This window comes from Melospiza georgiana, chromosome Z (genome assembly GCF_028018845.1).
Source record: "Melospiza georgiana isolate bMelGeo1 chromosome Z, bMelGeo1.pri, whole genome shotgun sequence".
Lineage (NCBI taxonomy): Eukaryota > Metazoa > Chordata > Aves > Passeriformes > Passerellidae > Melospiza > Melospiza georgiana.
In genome coordinates, this window is record NC_080465.1 from 41,804,091 (window position 1) to 41,831,460 (window position 27,370).

Here is a 27,370-nt window from a genome sequence, read left to right on the forward strand (position 1 = left end):
TGAAATACTGTAAGCAGATGAGTTTGATCAAGTAGACAGACAACAGTGAAGGACTTTTGGCAGAAATAAATTCTGCAGTAGCACCAAAACTCCAATGGGGCAGGGAGATAGGAGACAAAACAAATGGTATAGAACAAAGAAGAAGCAATTATGAAATTCCAGTTATTGCACATTTTATGGAAAAATTGGGAGCTGTATAGCTGAGAAGGTGGGAGAGTGTGGATAAGTTAAAAGGCAGAGAAAAGTAAAGAATTCTTTGAAGTGTGAATTAAGAATTTCGGCAAAGAGGGACAAAGTATGTATGTATGAGTTACAAGTAAGAGTTTGGGCATACAACTGCTTTGTTTCAAAAGCATTTAATAAGCATAAACCTGAAAAGAAGAGTCACCCAACACTTTGAAACATTTAAAATTTCTTTTAAACACAAATATAAAAAGACTTCACTGTTTAATCAGTATTTTCAATACTTATTTAAGCATATGCCACAAATCTTAAGATGATCCAATATGTTTTTATTATAGTCAGTTTGACAGCGCAAATTCATTTAATTTTCTCTGTAACTTGTACACACTAGGAAAGATGACAAAACTTCATTTTAATAGGATATAGCTTAAAAACAGATAAATTTTTAAATGTAGCCAAAATACCCACTTCACTGAGGTTAGAGTATTTCAACTAAAGATACGAAGTGCTTTCTTATTTTGTTCTTGAAGTGAGAAAAACACACCTATGCAAGACCTTGCTTTAAGCTTAAGAAGCAAAATTTCTGGATTTCTTTACTTGAGATTTAGTCAAAGCCACACCTATATAGTCCTACTTCAGAACTTTCAAGAATATTGTAAACTTTTAAGTAGAAAATCTGATGCCTTATATTCTATATCAATTAAATCCTTTTCTTCTTATATTATGCATATAGTCAATGCTCAGCTAATTTAGTTCACATAATAAAAACTGAGGGTGAAAGAAAAAAACCCAACCCTTCTTTCAATAGATAAGCTTGATTTTTTTAAAGGTAGCTCTTCAGCAGAGTATTTTTTTTCTCATTTATGCTTGTGATTATTTTTTCCACTAAATAATTTATCCATGCTACAGAATTGTACATGTAACAGCATACACGATTATATGGATACAGCTATCAGCTTGCAAAATCTACCAATATAAAGGTGCAACATTATTAACTATTTGTTATCAAGAAGCAAATTCAGCAGGCATTAAAAGCAGACTGAACAGCACACATTGTGAGTTTGTAAAATCAAAAGCATGCATATATACAGATCACATTCACAAAATTGTGTCAGACAATTATATTTGAACAGTCAAAAAGAAAAAAGATAAAATTACATTGAGAATACTTATTTTTCACAAGAACCAGAAAATAAGTACTCATTTCTAACTTCTACACAGACAAGCCATCCTGCTCACAGCAGACACATGCAGGCAGATGAACACAAACAAAGAAAGCATGAATCATGCAAAGCCCCACCATTCTACTACCGCAACATCTAAACGAGAGCAGGTCACTGCCGCATTTATGTCTTGCAAAGCAGATCATCGTTAACTAATCACTGCAGAAATAATCATTTACACTGAGAAGAGGAATGTAAACAAAGTTTCTTCTGTTTATACAAATCTTAATTTCCCAAGATAAAAACTGGAAAAGCTGTTAGAGTTCATATGATAGAAATCAATAGTCTCTGCTTGAAAACCAAATTACTTGTAGAAGTCGTATCAATTCATACCATCAAGCACTAATGCCAAATCACCATGCTCAGTAAAAAGATGCAGTTCTTTGAAATTCCATGCATACATCACAGCTTCAAAGCTACATTAAAAATGGCATTTGATAGTAATTGCAACACCTTCAGCTTTCCAAGGCAATGCACGAAATCCATTAATCCTTTTGTTACAACAGACAAGAGGAAAGAGCCACATGATCCAAAGCTTCATGCAATCCTTTAACTGGAGCAGATGCTAGTATCAGCAACAAGGCAGTACATCAGAAAAGCTGCTTTCAATAAAAAAGCTAAGTATTTGCAGAATCATATTGCAGATCTCTGTAACTGCTTGCATGGATCCTTAAGTAGAAAATAATACTCTTGAATAAAGCACAGACTCACAGCAAAGTTGTCCCACTTAAAAAAAATCAAATAAAGCAAATTATTCTCACATGTCTTCAGGGAATTGTTTTGATTTTGTCTCAATATGCACCTGTGAAGCACTTCAATGTACGTCTGTTCACCAAGGCAGATATATTCAGTTAGCATTATAAATTATTTATTATTTTACATAACACAACCAGCAGGCAGCTCCTCCCTCTAAGGCATACAGCTCACTCAGAAGGTGATGGAACACATACTAGGACACAGTGACTCTAATCTCATTCTCTTCATATTTGTGAGAATACACTCAATTGCACTCAAACATCCAAGAGATCAAGCCACAATATCTAATGAAAAAACCCAGAAGACAGAAAAGGTAGTAACATAAAAGAGCTGGAAGGTACTATGAAAAGCTTGGTGGAAAATAAGCAGATAAGCTCCGTAAAACAACTGTGTTCCAAAGGCAATTTTTAGATTTACTGCAAATGCTTCAGAAAGATAGGTTAGTGCATGGATGAGCCAAGGCAGGGCTAGGAAATTACTGCAGACAATAAGAACACAACAGACACCTCACTTTGGGCAGTACAGGATGCGTTTCTGAAGACTGAAATTAAAGATAAAATTATCATGGGTCTACAGGTCTGATTTTTCAATTGTTCTGAAGCTGCTGGAAATTTAAGGTTGCAAAACTAAGGTGGTAGTTAGCAGGAAGGCAGAAATGAAAATTCCAGAATCCAGGTCAGGGCAGCTGGATAGTCATTCCCTACCCACAGCCCTCCCAAGCAGAGTGCAGATGACTATTTAAAAGGAAAAAGCTTCTAATCTGACCTTTTTTTGCAACTGCAAAAAGAAGGAAAGACATGTAGACCTAACTTTCCACCAGCAGTGACATATGTTGCAATTCCATAGTAAACACTCAGATTATGTGCACAGGAGGAATCCCCAGGAATTCCAAATTCAAAAACACATATAAAGATAAAACTCTTCACTGAGCAAAACGACCAAAATCCAAGCTGACAATAACTGCGACATTTAGTCTTAGTAATAAAACTAAAACAGCTTGTACTCCTGGGTCATGGGACTATGAGCAAGTCTGGAAGAGGATACATTTATCCCTTCCGTGAATCTGGGCTGTCAGGAAAGGGGCAAGTAAGGTCTGTACTGTAGTACAAGAATTAATAAATTCCATTCTATTAGACATCAGCAGAAAAAGCACTCATGTTTTGACATCAGTTCCCAATGCACTAAAGGAAGTGTTGTTACTTGTTTCCATGCTCTGAAAGTTAGTGGATTTTAAAGAATGAATTAATTCCATTAAATATTGTCTCACCAGCACTTATGCAACTCTGCCTTTCAAAAAAAGAACAGTTATGATCCCAAGTGAAAGCAATAGTCACACTGGTATTTTCAGCAGTTATACACAATTGCATAATAGTTAATATTATATAAAATATTACTATCAAATATTATTACATCATCACAATGTATAAAATTCAAAAGGGAGTGTTGCCAGGGTTAAGTGCTAACTAAGGCAGATGAGCCAGGTAGACGAGCAGTTGGAAAAACTGCTGCAGGGGTCCGACAACTGGCTCTCCCATGGAGCATCCACTAGGTGGGAGGGAAAGCCCACCCTGCCACCTAGGGAGGGATTGAGCATGTGGGGAAATCCCAGCCTGTCTCAACAGGGGGACAGAGCAAGGAGACTAAGCCACATACAGTTAACAGGCATTTAAGCAATCTTATTTATCCTTCAAAATGGCAGGGAAGGAGTGACTGCCTCTTACTCCAATCACTGGCTTAGTTTTATTTTTTAACGAAAAATAGTTAAGTATCTTTACACTAATATCACCTCTGTAGAACCAGAAAAACATATTTACCACCAGCACTATGGTGAAGAATCTTGGGCTAAAGACCACAATGATATTTCCAAAGAGCATAGTTAAACAGCAGTGGGGGTTTATTCACCTTTGTGAAAAGGTACTTGTTGAAAGTCTGAGCCTGTTTTGGATATGGACTTGAGAGGCCTACACTTTGCTTAATCAGAATAAACATTTTCCTAACACGAAACACTAGGATTCAAAGTACAGGTAGTTACTTGCACTAAAAGAAATGGACTACAAAAAACTTTACAGCCACACCGAATATATCTATCAGCAGATAAATAGTATTAGCTATCAATGCTTCTTATCAATAAGAAGAAAAACTGCCAAAGCAAATGTTCCTGCAAAACCCATGAAGAGTCCCTTGTTCATCTAGTGCAATTAGCAGTTACCTTGGCACTGCTAAATTCAGAAACTGATTGTTTTTTTCTCCTCTGATCTTTGAACATTTAGTCATCAGAATAGATGGCTATCAAATGATCTCTATCAAATTGCTGGTGTAATGTAATATATAGAAAGAACAGGAGGTAAAAAAGTTGGAATTGTTGAATTCTGTAATATATTTGACAAAGAATTTAAGGAAAACTATCTTACACCCTAAGGGCATACATGCAAACACACACAGTTTAAATTGCCATGTCCTAACAGTAATTTGGGGAAAAGTGGGGGGGGGGAAGAGTTTACTTTTACTTTTTGTATTTCTTGTTTTGTATCTCACATCTTATTAAAACTAACACAAATTTCTTCAGTTTCAAAACCTATTACCTACTCTCTTATTTCCTTCTTGCTGTAGCCCTTGTTAGCTCTCAACACCTACCTCCTTCAAAAACAATGGAGGCTCACTGAAACATCTGAACCAAAAAAGTTATTACACATTTGAAACAAAAAAAGATATTAAATAAGGGACTCCAAGACAGGCAACTTTTTGTCATGTTCCTGATATAGCTTCAGATTGCTCAAGTTGTCCAGGGCTGAAGATAAAAACTAGTATACTACTGAGTCAAAACCATCTTTGTTTAAAAACAAAGCCCAGTCTAGTTTAAAAAAATGCAACAGCACTCTGCCATCTGTAGAAGCTTTATATGCATTTCTAATCATACATCTATTTGACAACATACAGATTCCATATATTATGCTCAAACTACCTAGGCAATAATTCTGTACAAAGGTAATTTTACTGTCAAACAGCAGATGAACATATTGGATATAAAGTATCACAGTTCTGAAGGCATAATTATCAAAGGACAAACTCTACCATTCTGCAAGACAGGCAGAAAATAATCAGAATCATTAAGGCTGGAAAAGACTTCCTAGCTCATGGAGTCTGACCTTTGACCCAACACCACCATGCCAGATAGACCACAAGACTAAGTGCCACAACTTCTGCTGCATGTCTCCAGAGGCTCCATTAGTTTCTTGGGCAGCCCATTCCAATACCTGATCACCCATTCAGTGAAAAACTTCTTCCCAATGTCCAACCTGCAGAGCCCTCCTACCCTCCAGCAGATCAACACTCCTACCCAACTTGTTGCCTGCAAACTGAGTGAGGATACCCTTGATGCCGTCTTAGATTGTCTCTAAGGACACGACAGAGAGCTGGACCCAGTGCTGAGCCCTGGGGAACAGCACTGCTGACTGGCCACCAGCTGGATGTAACTCCATCCACGGCCACTCTCTGGTCTTGACTATCCAGCTGTTTTTTTTACCCAGTGAACAGTACACCTGTACAAGCCACGGGCTGCCAGTTTCTCCAGGATAATGCTATCAGAAATTGTGTCAAAGGCTTTAGTGAAGTCTAGATAGAAAACATCTGCAGCCTTTCCCTCATCCACTAAACAGGTCACTCTGTCATAAAAGGAGATCAGGTTGGTCAGGCAGGACCTGCCTTCCACAAATACATGTTGGCTGGGCCTGATGACCTTGTTGTCATGTTGCCAGTCACCACACTCTAGATACTCTGTTCCATAACCTTCCCCAGCACTGAGATCACCAAGGTCAGGCTGTAGTTCCCCAGATCCTGATTCTGAGCCTTCTTGTAGGTGGGCACCACACTTGCAAATCTCCAGCTATCTGGGGTGTCCCTGGTTAAACTAAGATTGATCATAAGTGATGCAGAGAGGCTTGGAAAGGTATTTCATCAGTTCCCTCAGTCTTCTTGGGTGAATCTCATTTGGCACCATAGACTTGTGAGTAGCTAAGTGTCATGGGAAGTCACTTTCTCCTGAGTTACAGGAAGTCTATTCTGATCCTCATTCCTATTTAGTAGCTCAGGGGGCTGCTTGCCCTGAGGATATTTGATCTCTCTGTAAAGACTGAAGCAAAGAAAGTATTAAGTACCTCAGACTTTTCCTCATCTTTGGTGACAGCGCTCCCCATCCACATGCCCATTAAAGGATGGAGATTTTCCCTGGCCCTGCTTTTGTTGTTAATGCATTTGGAAAAACATCTCATCTTATACAGCAGTGACCAGACTGTGTTTTAGCTAAGGTTTCCCTTTCTGATTTTTTCTCTACATGACTTACCAACATCCTTTTACTCTTCCTGAGGTGCCTGCCCCAGCCTACATAGGAAGAAACATTTGCAAGATCTTAAGTCAAATGAAGCTGGTGGAGGGTCTAGAACACAAGCCTGATGAGGAGTGGCTGAGGGAGCTGGGGTAGCTCAGCCTGGAATAAAGGAGGCTCACAGAAGACCTTATCACTCTCTACAGTACCCTGAAAGGAAGCTGTAGTGAGATGGGTGTCAGTCTCTTGTTCCCAGTAGCAAGCGTCAGGACAAGCAGAAATGGCCTCAAGTTGCAGCAAGGGAGGTTTAGTTTAGACATTATGAAAATTTTTCATGGAAAGGGTTGGAGCACTGGAATATACTGCTCAGGGAAGTGGTGGAGTCATCATACCTGAAAATGTAAAAAAAATGTGTGGATATGACATTTGATAACATGGTTTAGTGGTGAACATGGTGGTGGTTGCTGGGTTGACAACTGAATGTGGAAATACTAAAGATCTTTTTCAGTCTTAGCAATTCTATGATACACTTGATGGCTTACCAAGATCTAAAAAAGTTACATAAAACATTGTTTTACCAAGAATAAAAGAAGATTAATTGTTTCAAAGAATAAAACCACATGATTCTATAAATCTCATTTTAGTTTATGAGTTAAGAACAAGTCCAAAGGGACAAATTATTGTAATACTTCTAATGTTTAGACGTAAGACCTAGCCACAGACAGAGAAGGGCAAAGATACGCATATAAAGCAGATGTCACATCAAAAATCTTTATAAGAAAACTTAGGTTATGAGTTTATCTAACGTAAAAGCTTTGTATACTTCATGTAAAAGACACATTTGGATATCTAAAAGGATAAAAGTTCAAATAATTCCTAAAACCTTGCTGAATCACCAATTCAAAACATAAGAGTATGTCATTCTGTCATAAGGTTTCACAGTACTCTGTGGTCTAACAGATCATGACTAGGAAAATTAAGGTGTCATAGACTCGTATTACTTTCGGGTTAGGAGCAGTTCATCTATTTAATCTCCCCAAGTCAGTATCGTGTGTGGCCACTAGAGGGAAATAGCGAAAAGGAAACAGACACCGCTGGAGGTTACTAGTGGTCTTTGACCAATAGTAACCCTTACGCTGTTTCTGCTCCAGTCCCGGGGCATAGAAACTTCTTTTCTTGGGAGACAAAACCAGAGGAGTTTTACCTTTAGCCTTTATAATTACATTTGAGACGCATTGCTTAGAGAGGATAAAGTTTTCCACACAACATGCAAGTAGCAACAATGACATTTAGCGCTGAACGGATGACAGTGAATTAGAAATTGTAACAGAGATTAAAGAAATTATTCTGAAGTCAGACTTCGCAGACAGTTCAAAACAGTGAACCGACTAAGAACACACCCATTTTCACTTAAGACTGTCCAAAGACATAGTACCAAATCATTCTGATGAACGTTCTGGCTCAGATTTTTAGAACTTCATCTGACAAGAAGTAGTTAGGCTCAATATAATTTAGCTTTAAAAAAGTTTAATACTTGTCTCAGGGAAAACTGGGCACATGTGCCTCAAGCACCATGTTCAAGTAGAAGATTTTTTTCTACGTTCAGCTGCTGTCATTAGTCTGCAAATACACAGACTAATTAAAAATCACTTTTACATACTAAGCAGGTAAATAGGCACAGGATTTCTTCACATACAGGTTATACATTAAGTAGGCCATCACCAAACTAGTTTTCTCTGTATGTATGCTTACTTTGAGAAACATTAGAAGAAAAAGTTTTAGTTAAAGCCTACCAAACCCATTTAAAGTCATGAAGTAATTATACAGACATATTTCCTCTGAAATAAGTTATTTACTGTATTCATAACACTTAAGTTTATACAGGCTTATTTGGAAGTTTGTAAAACTGTTTTATGAAAAGCAACTTTCAGAAAACTCATCATTGAAAACTAAAATATTAACTGATACTACCTACAATATTAACAAACATATCAGTAAAGATATTAAACTTACTTGCCAATACAAAAACAACCTCCACACTATTAGTGATGAAAAAAAAAAAAACAGACTGCTCTTATTTGCTGAAAGCAAACATCCTCTGTGTAATAGGAAAACCAACTTCAAGCACAGCACAGGTCTCTACAATAAGCTGACCTACCCTGCTCTTGAAGGAAAAATCTGGAAACTGTTTGGAAAATGCCTCACAAAAGGCTGCTTCTAGTACATTAGAGGAAAGGAAAGCAAATCAAAGGATCTAGGCCCTAAAATGTTCAGGACTTTGAAGATAAATGCTATCATGAATTCTACACAGAACTGTAATACTGTTGATCCTTAATAGGCTATGCACTAGGCTTTGGGGCACCATTTTGGTCTTTCTTTGCTTTCCAGAGTCGTAAAAAGTATAAACAAGACAAAGGGTGCCAGAACACAGCTGGTACCAAAACAAAAACCTCCCTGTGATAAGCATTAGCTAGAGAATAGTATAATAAACAAGCAGTTTGGTGCCTATTTTAACTTAAGTCTTCTATAGTAAGTAACTTATCTTATTTCATGACAGCACGTCTGTTTTGTACAAGCTGTAGAGCCCTTTCTGTAAGAACTTCTGCCTTAATTGCCCACTCTACTATGAAAAACCCAGGCAACTGCATAAATACATTCAGCATCTACCTAACCAATTATTTGTAGACTCATTCTTTTCTACATACTGCTGAAGTCCAACCCCATTGTTGGTTCTCTCACACAAGTGTACCCCCAAATAATTCATCCTGAGAAAGCTGCACGTGTTAAGAGCTGGCAAACTGAAACTGATGCTATTGCCTACAGAGATTCCGGTGTGCATATGGGTGACATTAAGACTTCAGGAGAGTAGTGATATTCTTGCTGTTGACTGCTTTGAACTGCAACACATTAAAAGTTGCCTTTATCCCTTTGTGAAATGAGGGAAGGGAAACTCCCACTTGATGGTAGATAATGTTTCCTGACCATTCTGTATGGCATTGACAAAATACAAATTCTGTTACTAGATTTTCAAATTCTGACAGATCTCATACTCCAGGCATTGAAAAGGAAGCAGCAATAAAAATGATGAAAGTGAAGCTATTGTATCTGCATCCAAAAGCACTCCAGACTCAAATCTGCCTCACACTTGAGAACAGTTAAGAAAAACAGCAGATTTGCTGTCTAACACAGGGCTCTTATATGAAGGCAGTATCAATCAACAAAGAGGGCAGAGAACCTTTCTGGTCAAGTGTAACACAAGTCTTTCTCCTAAATGAAGCCCCAGATCCACATATTTCAGACTTTCTTCCCCTATGACCAAGTTCAAACCCAAATGGAGCATGTTTTTTACTCCAGGTTCTGTCTATTCAGGTAGATATCTGAGAGAGACTACATATGACTAGTACTATCAGCTGAACACTCTCCATCTGTTGAAGACCTGTCTAGCCAGCACGATGGCCTCTTTCCAAGAATTAAAACACAAACCATTCCAGTCACCCTCTGAGGATCAATTAGATATACCTACACAATGAGGGTGACCTCACCACTCTCTACAACCCCCTGAAAGGTGGCTGCAGTCAGGTGGGGTTGTTGGGCAGCAACTGACAGAACCAGAGGTCACAGTCTCAAGCTGTGTCAAGGGAAATACAGGTTGAATATTCTTTACAGAAAGAGTGATCAAGTACTGGAATGGCCTGCCCAGGGAGGTGGTGGAGTCACCGTCCCTGGATGTGTTAAAAAATGATTGGATGGGGCACCTGGTGCCATGGTCTAGTTGAGATGTTAGGGCATGGGTTAGACTCAATGACCTTGAAGTCTCTTCCAACCAAGTGATTCTGTGTCTAATTCTGTGTGTAATGTTTGATTAGATTATGGGAGCTATAGTCTAAGTAGCTGTTATCTTTGCCCTCTCTTTGCACTTTACAAAATTGGCAGGTTTACCTAACAGAGAGCCGCAAATCCACTAAACAGCACTAAGCACATGAATTATATATTTTCTGCTTAACCTTGCTGAGCATATTTGGAGACAGGTAGAAACAAGAATGGAAATAAGTAGATGATGCACTTTTTGAAAGGCACAAGAATAAAGCAAAACTTGGAGGCAGAATTTAACCAAACCTTTTATTTACATCTGAAAGTCTGAGAACCAGCAAATTGAGGCAAAAAAACCTTTACCTTGTTAAAAAAGAACTGTTTCAAGACAGAGAAATTATTTTGCTGGAAACAGACAATACTATAACACAAGCAAGGAATAGTTAACTGTCATGTAAGAAGCAGTTAACCTTTTTACCATAAAACAACTAGGATGCAAGATCTCTAGTACCACCTCCTGACCAGAGCATGTCCAATTACATTCTCAGGCCTACATCCCACAAGGATGCATTCTTTAGGGAATTATAGTATCTATTTTCAAAGCCAAAACAATTGTTATGAAACATTAACTAGAACACACATGCAAAGAAAGACTGAGTTGGTCAAACTGAAACAATCTGCTTTGTTTATAATTAATCAAGTGTGTTGGGCTGGAATGGACAAAGCTTTAGTCCAGCTTTAGACAGTACTAACTGTAACCACTTGTTAATAAAGCTGCAATTTAACAGCTGCTGTTCCATCATGGGCCCAAGAATGGCAAAAGGGTGCCAAGACAGACAAAGGACTATTGTTTTCAGTCCTGAAAGGGAAGTTTCAACAATTTGGAAGTGAAAACATTTAGGTTTGCTGCAGCAAACACGCTTGTATAGTCAACTGAAACTGCTGATTCACTGGCATTCCCCTAGTCTTCTTTCAGGAAATACAGTTTTCAGCAATGAGTGCACTTGGCAAATTTAGCAACATCAAATGACATGCATTATCATATGTATCAGAGTTACTGCTGATACCAGTGCTAAAATAATGGAATGTACAAGACATACCCAAGCTCAGTTTCCCTCACTGAAATTTAATTAGTGTTTAATTAAATTTTAAAGACAGAACTCTGTTATTGACAGCAAAGGAACAATAACTTGAATAATCGATCTAATATTTCCCTGAAAGCATAGCTTCTTACAAAATTTCAGTACCCCCACCATACCATATATCAGGGCAAGTAACTCTTATCAGCCGAGCATGCTCAAGTGTATCTGTTTGCTTAAACAAGCAATTTTACAGTAATACACAAATCCTATAGAAAGATGGACACCTTTCTCTATTTAACCCTCCATTCCCCCAGTTTTCTGATGCCTATGTTCATACCAAGCAATATGGGATATTTAAATAGTAGCAGTAAAATATTAAACCCTTTCTTTCTCACCTACTACTTAAAATAGGTATGCTCAAGAGCATGAATTTCTTTTCCTCTGCAGTCAGTCAATACACAGACAACATTAAAATAACAGAAAATGCATATTTTCATGCTTGATCTGTTTTCAGAGAAAAAAAAAAGGATCTTTTTGCTGACCTACACTGAAAATTATACAAGAAGAATTACCTTAAGAAGTTCTGATAAATGGCAAGGACATTAAATTAAAAGAGCAGATGCCCCAAGCCATGATGTCTTTCCAAAAGAATTCCTTCAACTCTTTTGAGTTGACATAAGGTTCTGGAGTTACTCTCTTTTTCAGGAGTTTCCCTGGATAGTGGTGGTGTGTGTGTCTCACAAAAGAGCCAGAAAGTTACCTCTCTTCAATGTTACTATGTCTTATTGGTACTTGTGCACCCCACCCATGCGGTTGAGCGCTCCTCCCTACAGCAGGGGGATCAACTGACATCTATTAATATCACCTCATTAAGTTTCACTGTAATGAAAGCTCACTGAAGAAAAGCCACCTCCTAAAAAGGTCTTTGAGAAAGCTAAAAAAGACCACCTTTGGTAGGCTGAGACATACAGAGTACCCAAGACTATTCTATTAAGCTGTTGATGCACAGTATTATTTGAGGTGATCACTAATAATTCTGAGTAACTCGCATACAGTATTGGCAAGTGACAACTTTCAACTGTTTAACCACTCACTACTTTTACATTGCAGCTTTCTACTTTCAGTTCTTGATATCAAGAGCTTATCCTAATCTGAAAGGGCATTTATCACCAAAGTCAAGCTTGACACAGGTCTCCCTCAATGAACAATACTGTTTCCAGGGAGACCTTGTAAAACACGCTACCACTCTGCCATGGAGAACTCAGACTCTTAGATACAACTGCATGTCATTCTGCTGGTGACAAACCTTGACATTCCTCTTAACTCTATTAAATGAAAGCATACACTATCCAAACAATTTACAAAGTATCCAAACAATTTACAAAGTGAATTAATAACACTTCTGAGTTTAATACTGGAATCCCACTTGTTTATAGCAATGAGACCAGTTATTTACTCCACAGCCAGCTGCAAGTTGACTCTTCTAGAGCTCTCGTCACCTCAAGACTGAGCATTAGTCTTGAGACCAAGTTTACTTTAGACAGGTACATCGTTGTTCATTAAACAGCACTGCAAAAATGTTGACTGACATACTCAACAGCTTAGTAGAGCAGTAGTGTCAAAAGCCTTTCACATTATTTGATACTGAGTTAGCACTTTTTCAAGTGTTTTCCTTCACACAGTATTGCGCCTAAAAGGCAACGCTCTGCTAATTTGCAATTTGAACTGTAAATTTCAGGCATTCATTAGCTATTTCAAAACACCCTGGTTCACCAGCCTGGCTATGCAGTGATCAAAAACTTACTTTAACCTTTCTGTGCATTTGAATCTTGAATCAATTAGTATATTTAGCTAATTTATGGGAAAGACATAAGTAAGAGTAAGCCATTTCAAGTAAGTTCACTATCTTTTGGGGGGAGGGGCTTGAGAGAAGAGCTCCAGACCTCTACTAAGACTGTGAAGACTTCTGTCAATGTTCTAACTAGATGGGAGTGAACGTTTTTTAATTAGGAACATATCACAGCTTTCATGGATACAAATATTTAAAATTATCTTAAGTGCATTATATGTACAGCTTCAGATTTAGATAGGCAGCTCCCAACAGAGTAACAGGCAAGCTCAGTTGTGAACTGAGACAGGTTAGATTACTTAGCAATTTCTTCATGTAGACAGTCCCCATAGTTTACAAAGTACTAGAAGAAGCACAATCACTTAAGGAACGGAACCAAACCCACACAGCACAATAATGATTACCTAAAGCAGCTGAGCCGGAAAGACTGAAGTTGACAGAAGAGCAACACAAACTTAACACTTGTATACACACATGAGAAAAATGGAGTTCAAAGTTGACTTGGTTATAGGAAATACTGTACTGTACACGTACAGGATAAGTAACAATCTGCAGATAGTTCTAGAGATGAATCAGATTTAGGGTTTTGCAAGCTGAATAAGTTAGAAAACTTGTGGTGTTGTAAAATGGTAGCATACAAGACCCACAAAATAATCTTACATTCTATACAACACATATAGGATCCTAGTGGGGATACTGAGTTGCATTTTGGTGCTATACTTCACTGAAAGATGAAGACTGAATTTGTAAGACAGTCATGCTAGGTATCAGAAAGCTGTAAAAGACATCCACGTGCACAACAACTGAGGAATAGGGAACTGTTCTAATAGAAAAAGACAAGAATTGTTAAATGTTTCAAAAATGAATGGAATAATCTCTCTAGATTTACTGTAAGACTACTTAATAAAGGAGAACTCATTTTATGAGGATGGCAAGAAATCCCTTTGAGGGCACAAACAGCCAAAAATGATTCCACAAGCCCTTGCTGTTACACCACTTCCCAATCTATCTTACAGTGAAACACAGCATCTAGTAAGGATGAGTTTAGTTCACATTAGGGGAAGAATTACAATTAACTTTGTAAGTCTTCCTTCAGGACAGTATTTCACTTTATTTCTTTGCTCATCTTCATACCACTCAGATGTCACTGTGAAGACCAAAAAGAAAAAGATAGTATTCCCAACTGAAGGATGAATGAATTTTAAAAGTTAAGACAGGGTGCTCAGACTTGAGACAGCTACATTCTTCCCCTATGTATTTCCCACTCTACCTAAGGTTCTGGTCAAAATCTAAAGTAAGTAAGCTTATTACTGCCAAGTTCAGAAGCCTCTGCTTGAACATATTTTGTTATTTAGTTACCAAGGAGCAGTTTTGCAAACACTTCAAATTCACCTTTCCTGGGAGATGTCAAAAGTGAATACACAAGAACTTATGTTAAATATGTAACATCAACACACAACAATGACAGAAACAGCAAAACCCCTCATCTTTGTTCCTGTTTAAGCTTGAGCAACAGTTCATAACATTTTAGTTTCAAACTAGTACAGGGTATTTTTGTAACACCTTAAAGAGTGTCTCTGCCACTCATCAATGTCTTGCCTATACATTTCAGTCTTTTAAACAGGTTAATAGGCTTTTAAAACAGCTTTTTACAGGTTAATATAAGTATCTGAACGCTGTCCTCCAGCCTCCTCAGGCAAGCTGCACTACAGCTTCAAGTCAGAGCCTCACAAGGCCACAGAGGGAGAGTGGGTCCCTAGCCTCTGAAGCAAAATGCATTACCACAAAACAAGAGTGTATGCTATACGATCCGTATCAGCATCAAACAGAAATATTTTTAGTTTGTTGTGTGCTGTAGAGCACCAGACAAGGAAATCCAAATCCAGTTAATAGGAAATAATAGCTGACATAAAGATTACTTAAGAAACTTGTTCCAACACTCAGGACATGGATACCAACATAGGCAAAAGGAGGTCTCATCATCACACTCCTACCATACTCCTTATGAACTTGATGAATAAAACTGAAGTTGAACAATATATATCTACTCCCATATATTCCATGCTTTCCTTCATCTGCACTGTTCTTCCACTTATGTCAGTCTTACTTGTGAATGAAACTCCAAAAAATTAAAACATTAGGGAGCCACAGCTCTTTTCAGACCTCAGCAATAACTGCTGAGGAAGCAAATACTTTAAACACCCCACAATATTGAAACAGCCAAATTTCAGGAGAGGAAGTAGAGGGAGAAATGGCAACAAACACTCTTCCTGTTGCTGCCTGCTATATGGTCTGCTACCTGAAGTTACACTACTGTAAAGTTTTTATTTTAAAATAATTAACAAGACTGTAATTATAATTAACATTCACTCATCAATATTAGACCATTTACCATTGCTAGAAATTGACAGTGACTAGTTGTCAATAATATAGTAAGCTGAGAAAAGAAATATATTTATAAAGGTTGCAACATCAAAATGGACTTCTGAAGACTATTTGCAGCCCTTCAATATGCACTTAAATGCAGTCTACACAAACATCTAAACTACTTGGTCAGCAACTCCTCAATGGTCTGCCAGAAACTGGGAACACTAAATTTAATGTACAAAACTAGTTAGTGATGGCAGTAATTTATACTTCTCACTTAGTATCTATTTTAAAAGTTTGTTACATTAGTATGCTGAGTCAAAATATTTCTGTATAATTTCTCTGCATATACTATTCATTTTAAATTATCTTACTAATTTCAGCCGAGACTGGCAATAGATTCGAAGTAATTTATTGGCATCTTTATTGCCATTATCAGTATATGAAATCCATTCAACAGCAGGGTTAGAGATGTGTAAAAAAGGAGAAAACTACCCTGTCTTTACAGAATGTTACAGCTCTGCTTAGAATTGCTGAAGGCCTGTGGACAAGTTAAACATATGCTACCTTTCTGTACTCTCCCCTTCTTGTTGATAACCTGAGCTCATTATTTTATGAATTGAAACTCTGATACTGGTTTCTGACCTGAATAATGGGTCAAATTTTTTCGCTCTGGCATCTACTGCTAGTAAAATATTACTGTGAGAAAGTTACCTCTATTTGCATTTTTCAATGTTTTCTTATAACAGCTAAATAAAAATAATCTCATAGATCAATATTTATATGCAGTATTCAAAAAAAAGCTTGACTTAAAGTATGGTTAATGTCAAATTCCTTAAGCCATTGTAGGTTAAAAGAACAGGTAGATGCACTTGGATCTCAGTCTAAAGGTGACATATTCCAATTACAGAACAAAAACTAGGAACTGAGAAACTCTGGCTGCTTATAATCAAGTCTGAAGTGAAATTTAAGGCTCCCTCTGAGTTTAATAAAAGTTACTCATGCATAACCTCTTATATTTAAGTTTACAAGAGAAATAAAACAAGGACAGAAAGCAATTTTAATTTGCAAATACGTCAATATTTACTGCAATATTTTACCTGAAGTCCTTCATTGCTGTATTGCACTAAATAGATATTTAGCTGTTTTGCACTGGGTTCTGTATTATTGCACAGAATAGTATGTTCGTATCCTCATGGGATTCCCCTTTTATATCACATGGTCTTTCCCTCCCCTAAAAACCCCTGGTGGTGCTTGTTTGTTCCAGGTTTACTCCTCCCCTCCTCACTGGTATCCCATTGGCTGTGGTCCTCTTCCTCAGCCCCCCATTCCCCCGGTTTAAAAGTCTCCTGCCATGAGGTGACAGACACTTTTCCATCTGAAGGGGTCACCTGGGAATAAACTGAGGACATTTGTCCCTGTGTGGAGAAGAGTGCTCCTTGTCTTTTGCCTTTTGTCCATGTAAGATGGTGTGGGCTGGGGTCCATAGCTAGCCAGATTGGACTCAAACAACTCGCCAGGTACAATATTCTTACATTTCACCTCAGTCCAGAAGCTGATTTATATAACTAACAGATTAAAGCAATTAGCTCAACCATTCAGAACAGGAACAATTACAGCAGGTAGAGGGAGGATCTATTAGCTCCAGGCAGGTACTCTGTGGGTTACTTTGTATTAAGATGCTTCTCAAGCGCAAAATCTAGTGGTGCTCTGGTTTCATCCACTGGGACTTCTGCTTTCGAATGGTTTTGCAGTCAGGTTAGACTAGCAAAAGCCCAGCCCTTGTCCTCTCCACCTGGCTTCCTGCTTCGACATCACCATTACTGTTACTAGCAATATTTTTCAATGTTACTAGCAATATTTTTCAATGTTACTAGCACATTCATTAATTCTTTTAGAACAGTACACTGACAAGGGAAAACCAAACAGGCAGATTATTGTAAGAGTGAAATTAATGATTCTTAACACTTTATAAGGTAATTACTAGCTTTTTTTTTAGGTTACTTGCAAAAAAGGAACTCCATTTCATGTGGTTAATAGCAATTTTCTGAAAATTTCAGGCTGATGATGTTTTTGCATTTTGATTTTTCTCACAACAAAATCATGAAGTGCCCTTACTGGCTGCAATCAAAATTATGTCGTTTAAAGTTTGCTCTGCAGTTTTCTAAACTGACTTATGAACTAAGATCAAGTCAGAAAATAACAACCTCACAACTAAATATCTCAATTCTAGGTTACTTGTTTGAAAAGGTATCAGTGTTAAAAAACCAAAATTAATCAACTGCTTTAATAATTACTTAACTTCTTCTTAAATTTGAATGTATCTGACTGTCAAATCCAGTGTTTTTGGCTTTTCCCACCATTTAAACTAGATCTGCACTTAAACAATGCAAAGTAGTATCTAAAGCATCTTACCTGGTTTGACAACTGGTATTTTAAGAAACAAGTTGTAGTATACAAGGAATTGCACAAAATTTGAATTACTTAAAATCTAAATTATCTTACCCCCAGGTTGCCATGTCTTCCCCCCTTTTGGGGAGAAAATTCTAAAAAAAGGAGATACAAGTTTTACTCTTCTTGATGTTTCTGTATAAGCCTACTCTAACAATCTAACTCCTTCCACAGTGTCTATAATCAAGAGTAAAAACAATAAAGCATATTTTAAGAAGCTCAGGAAGACTTATTTTGATTTGACAAACAAAAGATTTTTCAAATACAAGACCAAAAACCCCATCAATCTATATTGCTGAAGAGCCACAAAGTCAATAATGAAGACATGAAGAGTCTGGGTGCAGAAAATAAAAACTATGATGGAACAAAATGGGACAAACCTAAAGTGATACAAAATTTTTCAAAAAGTACTCATTTCTAAATAAATTCTCATCTAGTTCTCAAGTCAGGTGGTGAATTAACATCACAAGAAATCATTATCTTGATCTCAGGTGTTCATTTACTCAAAATAAGTTTACTTATACAAATGTTTCTCACAACAGCAATTCACTCTCATTTTCTCACAGTCCTGAACTAACAACATTTAAGCCAATTTATCTAATATTAGGTTAGAAATTCCAAATTCCATTTTGAAACCATGGGAGAGACCTGGAGGAGGGCAGCCTTTCAAATTATTATTAAGAAGATAGCAACTTCCCAAACAGATCAGCACTGTGGCGCTTAAGTACCATCAATGTTTTGACACCAGAGAAATGCCTGATCATTATATCTAATGAAACATTTAAGTAGAAGAATGGACTCCTGGTTACACATGAACTACTTCCTCATTTGCCTCACTGACAGCTTTACAGTAGTTTTAGATGTATCCTTCCTTCAGTTCAGGGCTAACTGTTTTGAGCTATACTTGAAACACTTCATGTAGTAAGGATTCAGGAACCTCAATACAAGGAAAAAAAGTACAATTATAAACCCCTCTGAAAATTCTAATGGTTTTTATGCCGGAACATAAGCTGTTTGACATTTCTCAGCCAATGCTAAGCATTAAGTTTTTCTATGTCTGGTTATACTCATATTTAATATAAAATTAATTTTAAATCAGAGTTCTCTTTGTTTGGAGCACAATGAAACACAGTCAAAATTTCTGTCTATTTTTCTCACTCTGAAGATCAACAACCTTGTGACATGCTCCATCAAGTCTCACAAACACACTTTTGTTAGCAAATAGCTTAAGCAGCCTACCAGAACTACCTACCCACTCAGTAAGCAACAAAGAACTTTAAAAACAAACAAAAAAGTACTTTATACAGCAGTAGACTAATGTTAAGAAAAACGACTGGTACAGGAAATAATTTCCTCTCTTGATTTTATTCAAATTATTATGTGCCATTTGAAGAACATGTTTCTCAAACAAAAACATTTTTACCCAGACGGAGCTTTTGCAAATGTTTGGTAACCTGATCAGAAAGCTCCTCCAGAAAATGTCAGAGTAAGATGACAGATTTGAACTTTTCAGTGCAATGAGATATTTTGCCCATCTTCCCCCCTTCACTCAGTCAAGTTTTTGGATATAAAACTTCCATGAGCGGAAATGAATTAAAGGACGAATGAGGGGGTTCCAAGTGAACTTCACTTAAGTGCTGTTCATACAAATTTGAATGAAAAATGGGATTGACTTCCAGATTACATGAAAATACTTTCTTTCACATCCCAAAGTTCTATCAGAAAAATGTACTGTTTCTTAAATATTTTCCATACAAACCTATATTAAAAATTACAGGTTATAGCACTAAAAAGTTCTATGAAAGTACAGAAACAAGACATTTGGAGACATTCTTTAAAAACCACTAATAATTATCGGACTGAAGACTGGATTCTGTGCTGCGTTTAATTCTAACAAACACCTATTTATGTAAATACAGCACTTTTTCAAGTGCTGGTCAAGATTTCCAAGGCTTCTGGTTACTGTTTATTTTTCTAAAATCATCAGAAGCAACAGATATACCTCTACACCTACATTTATCACGCAAAACTCCTACTGTATTATGAAGACAACAGAATAGTGCACTGGAAAGAAGACCTTAGTAACTCTGTAATTTCACTATATACTTTCAACTTGAGTTTAAGCTACAATTACAAGACTGCAGTAATTTCTGCTGTTTTCCTTGCTATGCTTTGACCATGATATTCTTGATATGTAATTGTTTAATACAAAAAGGATGTTTCAAAATAAAAATATGAAAGTATGTATGTAAAATAATGCATAATTTTAACATATTAAATGTTTTGATAGCTTATTTAGAAGCGATGTGCCATAGTATTTTCTACTCCATTTAAGAATGAAAACTGCTATTTGCATTGAATACTGTTAACACTAGAGAGTAAAAAGGAGTATGAAAGAAACTGAAAAATGTCAAATAGCCATGAAATTGCAAACTACACATACTGGAAAAGCTGCAAGATTCAGAACAGTCAAGCCCAGTGTTATTACCTTAGGATAGCAAGATGCAAAGTGAACCACTTCTTGTCAGTTTGGCATACACTGAAGGACTTATTACCACTTCCTACTTGTAGACATACTTTTCTTCTGTTTTTACAACATTCCAGAACACCCTCATTCTTTAAAAAATAAGCTGAAAAGTAACTTTATTAAAATAATGAAAAACACCTTCTTATCCTGATTTCTATACTAATTCTAAATACTAAAAAAAAAAAAATGGGTAGTGTAAATAATCAACCCTTCATTCTTCTTCTTTAAGCATAAAGGCAGAGATCTGGTAAAATTTATTTATTTAAATAACTACCAAATTCTTCCAAAGAATGGAAGTCTAAACTGTTCAAACCTAATTATGTTTAAAGATTATTTTTTAAAGCTGAAAAACTGTACAATTAATCAGGCTTCGTTATAAAGGGAGATCACTTTTGGAATGCTAGAATTTGTACCCCTCAATCATCATTCATGATCTGAAAATGAGGTTGAATAACACAATTTAAGCTTACTAATAAAAGCTTATCAATAATACCAGACAGAAAAGGAAAATAAACAGATACCTCATGACAAGGGCTGAGTACTAATGCAGGTTAAAAAAAACCAGTGTTGAAAACACAAGACTTTTTTTAAAGTAGTACAGAGAAACAACGCCTAATCAACACTTAAAATGGCAAACTCTAAACCACTACCAAGCAACAATCTTGTACTATGAGCTGGTGATTCCATAAAGTTGCAGCTCAGAACTCAGCAACAGTTAAGATGAGCCTTACAAAAGGGAATAGAAAAATAGCATGAAAAAGGTCTGAGGTCGTGATGGGCACAGTTTAAGACAGGATCTGAGATTTTTCATCACTCATTCCTACAGCATTAAATGAATGACATAGACTGCATTTCTGCTTATCCAGCTTCAGGTTAAGGTTCTGTATTTCCCCAGCTAAATCATTCATGAAACCTAGTCTAAATTTTAGTCTAGGGCTATCAAGTTCCATGACTACACTAAACCACACCTGAAGACCCCCAAACCTACCAGTTTTTGAAATGTCAGTTCTACAGGTGTACAACCCAGTAACTTCTTCAGTGTATCCTCATGAGAAATTTCTCTCAGCTATTGCACTAGGAATAAATTGCAGTATTGGTGTCTAATGAACATGCCACTGTTAACTTCATATTTTTTCATGAGACTACAGGAAAGAATCTTGGCTTTGCAATTTGATTTCTTATGCTTTAATATTACCTCTGTATCAAAATGAAGGAAAAATGCCAAGGGACTATTCGTCTCTTGGACAAATAGTCCAATTGAGATGATTTTTTGTAGAGAACCATTATCAAAAGGGAGCACTTTGAACTTAAAGAACATGTTCTTTATTGGCTTATTGCAAGGAATTGCCAATAAAAGGTGAAATCTCTTAATTATACACAGTACCTATACAGACATTACTTCAAGAAGCTACAGGTAAAAATTCATACCTACCTGGATATCTATTTCAATTTGTATTCCTTTTGTACTTGTGTAACCCAGATTTAAGAGGCTGCATTGGGCTAGGTATTGTAGTTTTATGCTACACCTTGGGATAGTGCCTATCTTGTACCTGATATCATAATGGATGTTTTGTGTACCTTCTACCTGACCTAAAGGGCTTGAAGGTCAGGTATTTTTAAAATGAAATTAATTGAGTTCGTTGGAAGATATACAGAACAGATCAAGAAAGCTGAACCAAAATGTGGATGAAGAATACTGTCGTAAAAGACAAAGAGACAGAAGTTAGTGATCGGATACAGTAAAAGTGGTCAAATGATGAAAAAGAGGAGCCCAAAACCAGAATGATAACCTAGAGAATTGACTCTAAGACTAACAAGAGAGATAAGAAGCAATACAATCATCAGGGAGAAGATGGACAAAACCTTGAAAAGATCACTCAAACATAATAAAAGCTTTTTCTGTTTCAAGCTAGAGAGCTCAAGAAAGGCTCACAGTTGTTAGCCCCCAGTAAAGTCTCATCTGTCAAGAAAAAGTCAATTCCTTTGAAACATATTTAACACAGAGCTTCAATCTTCAGCTTTTACCTGTCATAAATACCATGAGCCTTTTAATGATATACAGGGAAGTTAAACTCTCTGCAAGCACTATGCTTGATCTAATGAGGGAATGAGAAGGGAAATTAGAAAACAGAAAATTACATACCTTATGTTGTTCTATTGCATCTACCCATTGTTGTCTGTGGTCTGGATCCTGAGCCCGGAGGTACCAAACACTATCATTCACGCTGATATCAAATCTGCATTCATCAAAGTCATGGGGCTGTGACAGAGGAGAGTGTAAGAGTAGCTAAAATTAGCAACATGATAAACATTACCTCACAGACTATTTTGACACTCAAACACTAATCAGAAAATTTGTCTATATTGTCTCAAATTCATCCTAGATTATCAATTCTGTATTGTCTAGCTGTCTCAAATAATGAACATATACTTTCATAAGGAACAATGCTTGCTGGTCTTCTGAAATAGAAAAGCCTGTGTCATACATTCTTATTAAGTAAAATTTTCATAAATAAATTCCATACATAATACATTCCATATTTTCAAATACTTTGAAACAAATTGTTCAGCAAAGTATCTACCATACCAGAAAATATTCCTACATATCCATTTTAATTTCAAAACATGACAAGAGCTCCATAACACTAGTGCTACCAGTATTAATTTTAGATGAAACACATACATCATAGCAAAAAAATACCAGGATAGAACCATAAAAGCAGACCATATCTAAATGACAAGTCAGAACTGGAACTTACAAATGGTGACATGTTTTGCCTCAACTATTTTCACCATGAATATTTCACAAATAATTGGAAGCCACATGCAATCCTTTCACACATCTCCACTCAACTGTACATAACTTTCAGTTCACATGCCTTAAATACTAGTAAACTTTCACTAATGCAACAGTGAAGCTGTTAAGGGAAGTACAGGGAAAGAAAACAATGATCTAATCTGCCCTGTACCCTGATATGGTCAATTCAAAGTTACTCTTTAGAAAACATGCAACCGAGTCAAATATTCCCCACATCCTTCACATTTGAAAGCCATTTCTAAAGACATGCAATGCAGGTGTAGCTGAACACCTTTTTGAAATTGAATCCAAAGAAAATATATACATGAAAATAACTGCAGGAGGCCAACAGGCTCCAGGATAAAGGCTTGTGACAAAGTCTGAAGGACCGCAAACATTGGTACTAGATGCGGAAGAAAAGTGTTAGAAATATCCTCTACAACACACTGCCAATACATTAATCTTGCAAACAAAAAAACTGTTAATCACTGACTAAACACTCCACAAAAGAAAACCTAGAAGTAAGTCTAATTTGTTGTCATGCACACCATTCCAGTGTTAGCGAGAATTTTTTTCCAAAGAATTTGGAAACCAGAAGCTAATTACACATAAACAAACAAACACCATTCTCTTTTTCTGTTTTTAATATACTAAGGAATAAGAAAAGTATAACAGAATACAAATTACAAATGAAAAAAATGAACAAGAAAGAGTTTAACAAAAGTACATAAAAAACCAAAGTGTAAGCTTAAAACTTCATATACTTTGTCAGGCACCCGAGTGTTCAATGTTAAAAAATTTAAACTTCCCATAGGAAAAACTTCTAGTAACCATAAGATTTGAAAATCAAGTCAAACAACTATAGCTACTAATTACCTAATACCTGACCATCTCAAGTTAATTAAATTCAACCAACTTTCAAAATTGGTTCTACACACTCCTTTGCCTTCACTGAACCAGACAAAAGGGTGTAAAAAGGGACAAAAAAGGTTGTTTGACCCTGGCTGGATGCCAGGTGTCCACCCAAGTCTTAGTCACTACCCTCCTCAGCCACTATGGGAAGGAGAATATGATGAAAGAGTCATGAATTGAGATAAGGACATGGAGATCACCCACCAATTACTGCCACAGGCAAAACAGCATTGACTCAGGGAAAATAGTTTAATTTATTACCAGTGAAATCAGAGTAAGATAACAAAAAATTTAAAGGAACACCATTCCTCCTTACCAGGCTCAACTTCACTACCAATTTTTCTCTACTTCATCCCTCCAAGTACTGCAGGGCAACAAGGAATGGGAGTTGCAGTTAGATCAAACACTTTCTGTCACTCCTTCCTCATCCTGTTTTTCCTTGCTCAGCATAAGAACTTTCTCATGGGTCAGAGACCTTTGTGATCTTCTCCAACATAAGTCCTTCCCAGGGGCTGCAGCTCTTCCTTAACTGCTCTAGTGTGGTCCTTTCCACAGGGCACAGTCCTTCAGACACAGCCTGCTTCAGCATGGGTCTCCCAGGGGACCACAAGTCCTGCCAGCAAACTGCTACAATATGGGTTCCTCTCTCCATGGGGCCACAGGTCCTGCTAGAAGGCTCCAGCATGGGATTCCTACACCCACGCTCATGGTTGCAGGGAGACAATCTACTTTACCATGGTCTCCCCTACAGGCTGCAGGGGAATCCATGCTCTAGCACCTGATCATGTGTTCCCCCTCCTTCCTCACAGATGTCTGTGTCTGCAGAGCTGTCGCTCTCAAATATTCTCAGCCCTCTCTCCCAATCCATGCTGCAGAGCAGTTTTTACACTTTCTTAGTATGTTATCACAGAGGCAATATACCATCATCTCTGATGAACTCAGTTTTGTCAGGTCCTTCTTGGACCCACACAGAGCTGGGTCTGTGAGATATGGAGGCAACTTCTGCATCTGCACACATCAGCTGCATCTGTAGCCCCCCACCACCAAAACTTGCCATACAGACCCAACACAGGAAAATACAAGTCTTCTAGTCTAGATCCCTCTTCTTCAAGCTGAATTTTCTATTACTATTATTATTATATATGTAAAAGAATTTTATTTGCTTTAGAACAGCCAACTTCCCAAAGCAAACTGTCATGCTTATATGTCTGTTCTCAGCTACTCCTCTGACAGGCCCTCATTTAGTCACATGATAACACCCAGAAATACTCCAAAAAATCACCCAAACAGAAAGTCTAGAAAGATTAGCTATCAAGGTTTTTCCTGACATAATAGCATTCCACAGCTTGATCTCTCATTCTTGAAGTCTCTTGGATAGAGTTACAAGCAATTGCATTGTATGTGATTAGAAAGACTTACCAAAATTCATTTTGAAAAACCTGCAGCACTACTGTTTCCACACTTCCATATGGTGCACTTACTTCAGTTCACCATCGTCCTTGCTTTCCCCTGAATCTCATATCTAACCTAAACATCCTGTAATGCAACTTAAGACTATCACCTCTCCTTTCCAAAGACAAGTTTCTGTAATCCCTTTCTTTCCAATAGAGTTTCTAATATATTTGAAAATTCATGCCTTGTTGCGAAGACACGGAAAGATGTTTTCTCTGAGGTCTAGAGAATACTTCAAACACTTTTCTCTAGCATTTACTGCATAAACACTTATACATTACATGTAGTTAAGAGACTAAGTCATCTATATATATATACACATGTGTGTGCGTGTCTGTATACCATAAATATACACACACACATATATATAACTGACCAGCCAGTCAGAGGAGGGGATTGTCCCACTCTGCTCCACACTGAGGCGCCCTCACCTTGAGCACTGCATACAGGCTCAGGTATGGAAATATAAGACAAAAGCTACTAGAGAGCATCCAAAGGAGGGTCACAAAGATGGTGAAGGGTCTGCAGGGGAAGCCTTATGAAAGGCTGAGGTCACTTGGCCATTTCAGCTTGGAGGAGACTGAGGGGAGAATTCATTGTGGGTCTTCAACATCCTTACAAGAAGCAGTTGTGCAGGCACTGATCTCTTCACTAATGACCAGCAACAGGACTTGAGGAGGTGGCATGAAGCTGAGTCAGAGGAGATTTATTTTGGAAATAGAGAGTAAGTTTTTCACGCAGAGAGTCGTTGAGCACTGGAAGAGGCTCCCCAGGGAAGCGATCACAACACCACACCTGACAGAGTTCAAGAAATGTTTGGACAATGCCCTTGGGCACATGGCAGGACTCTTGAACCTCTCCTGCACAGGAGCAACAGTTGGACTCAGTGATCCTGGTGCATCCCTTCCAACTTAGCATATTCTGTGATTCTGTCAATCAGGTTTAGGGTTATACTCAGCTCACCATGCAGTCCCATGTTATAAGCAAGTACAGCTGATCAGATGATCCTGTTAGATTAAGTTGCTTAAAGAATAGAAGTAACCACTAACAAGGTTAAATATGCTTCAAAAGGAAATTAGGCAGGTGATATATGATTTACTGTTTACCTACTTTAGTTGTATGCATCATTTGTCTATTTTCCATATTTTTGGCAACTGAAATAATTGTTTATCATCCTTCTCCTCTGATTTTTGGCTTTTTTTTGGAAAACATACTTCATTGGAAGAACCCTGAATTAACTGAACACAAAAGACAAATAAATCACCTGAATCATGTGATGTGTTCTTAACACAGAACAAAACAGGTTGCTGTTGATTAACCCTGTTCTCCTCCATGGAGTACGGAGTTCACATTCCATTGTCACTGATAACTTGGCAGACTTCTGTATGTTACTTTACAGTTACATACTCTACATACTCTGTAACAGGTGCTGCCTATTACATACATTCTCCTCCCCCCGCCCCTCCCCGCCCCCAAGCTACAGACAAACTTCCTTGCTTTACCTCTGGCTATAACTACTTTCATTGTTTTCTATAGCTGCATCTAGCAAAGATCACAAAGTGCTATTCACAACTTCTCAGGTCAGTCCTTTACTCTTCTAACATTCTCATAAGACTAGTTTGATTCCTTTACACTTCCTG

General features: G+C 37.3%; 1 protein-coding gene across 4 annotated transcripts in view; it reads right to left on the bottom strand.

Moving 5' to 3' along the window:
- Nucleotides 1-27,370, bottom strand: part of CERT1 (ceramide transporter 1) — a 76,236-nt gene that overhangs the window by 31,781 nt on the left and 17,085 nt on the right. For 2 of the 4 annotated variants that reach the window (XM_058043825.1, XM_058043823.1), the window contains exon 3: nucleotides 22,713-22,829. In XM_058043825.1, the coding sequence (XP_057899808.1) occupies nucleotides 22,713-22,829 (117 nt within the window). Of the gene's footprint in view, nucleotides 1-1,483; nucleotides 1,568-1,859; nucleotides 2,057-22,712; nucleotides 22,830-27,370 lie in introns of those variants that run through there. The other 2 variants (XM_058043827.1, XM_058043826.1) reach the window with 2 other exon arrangements.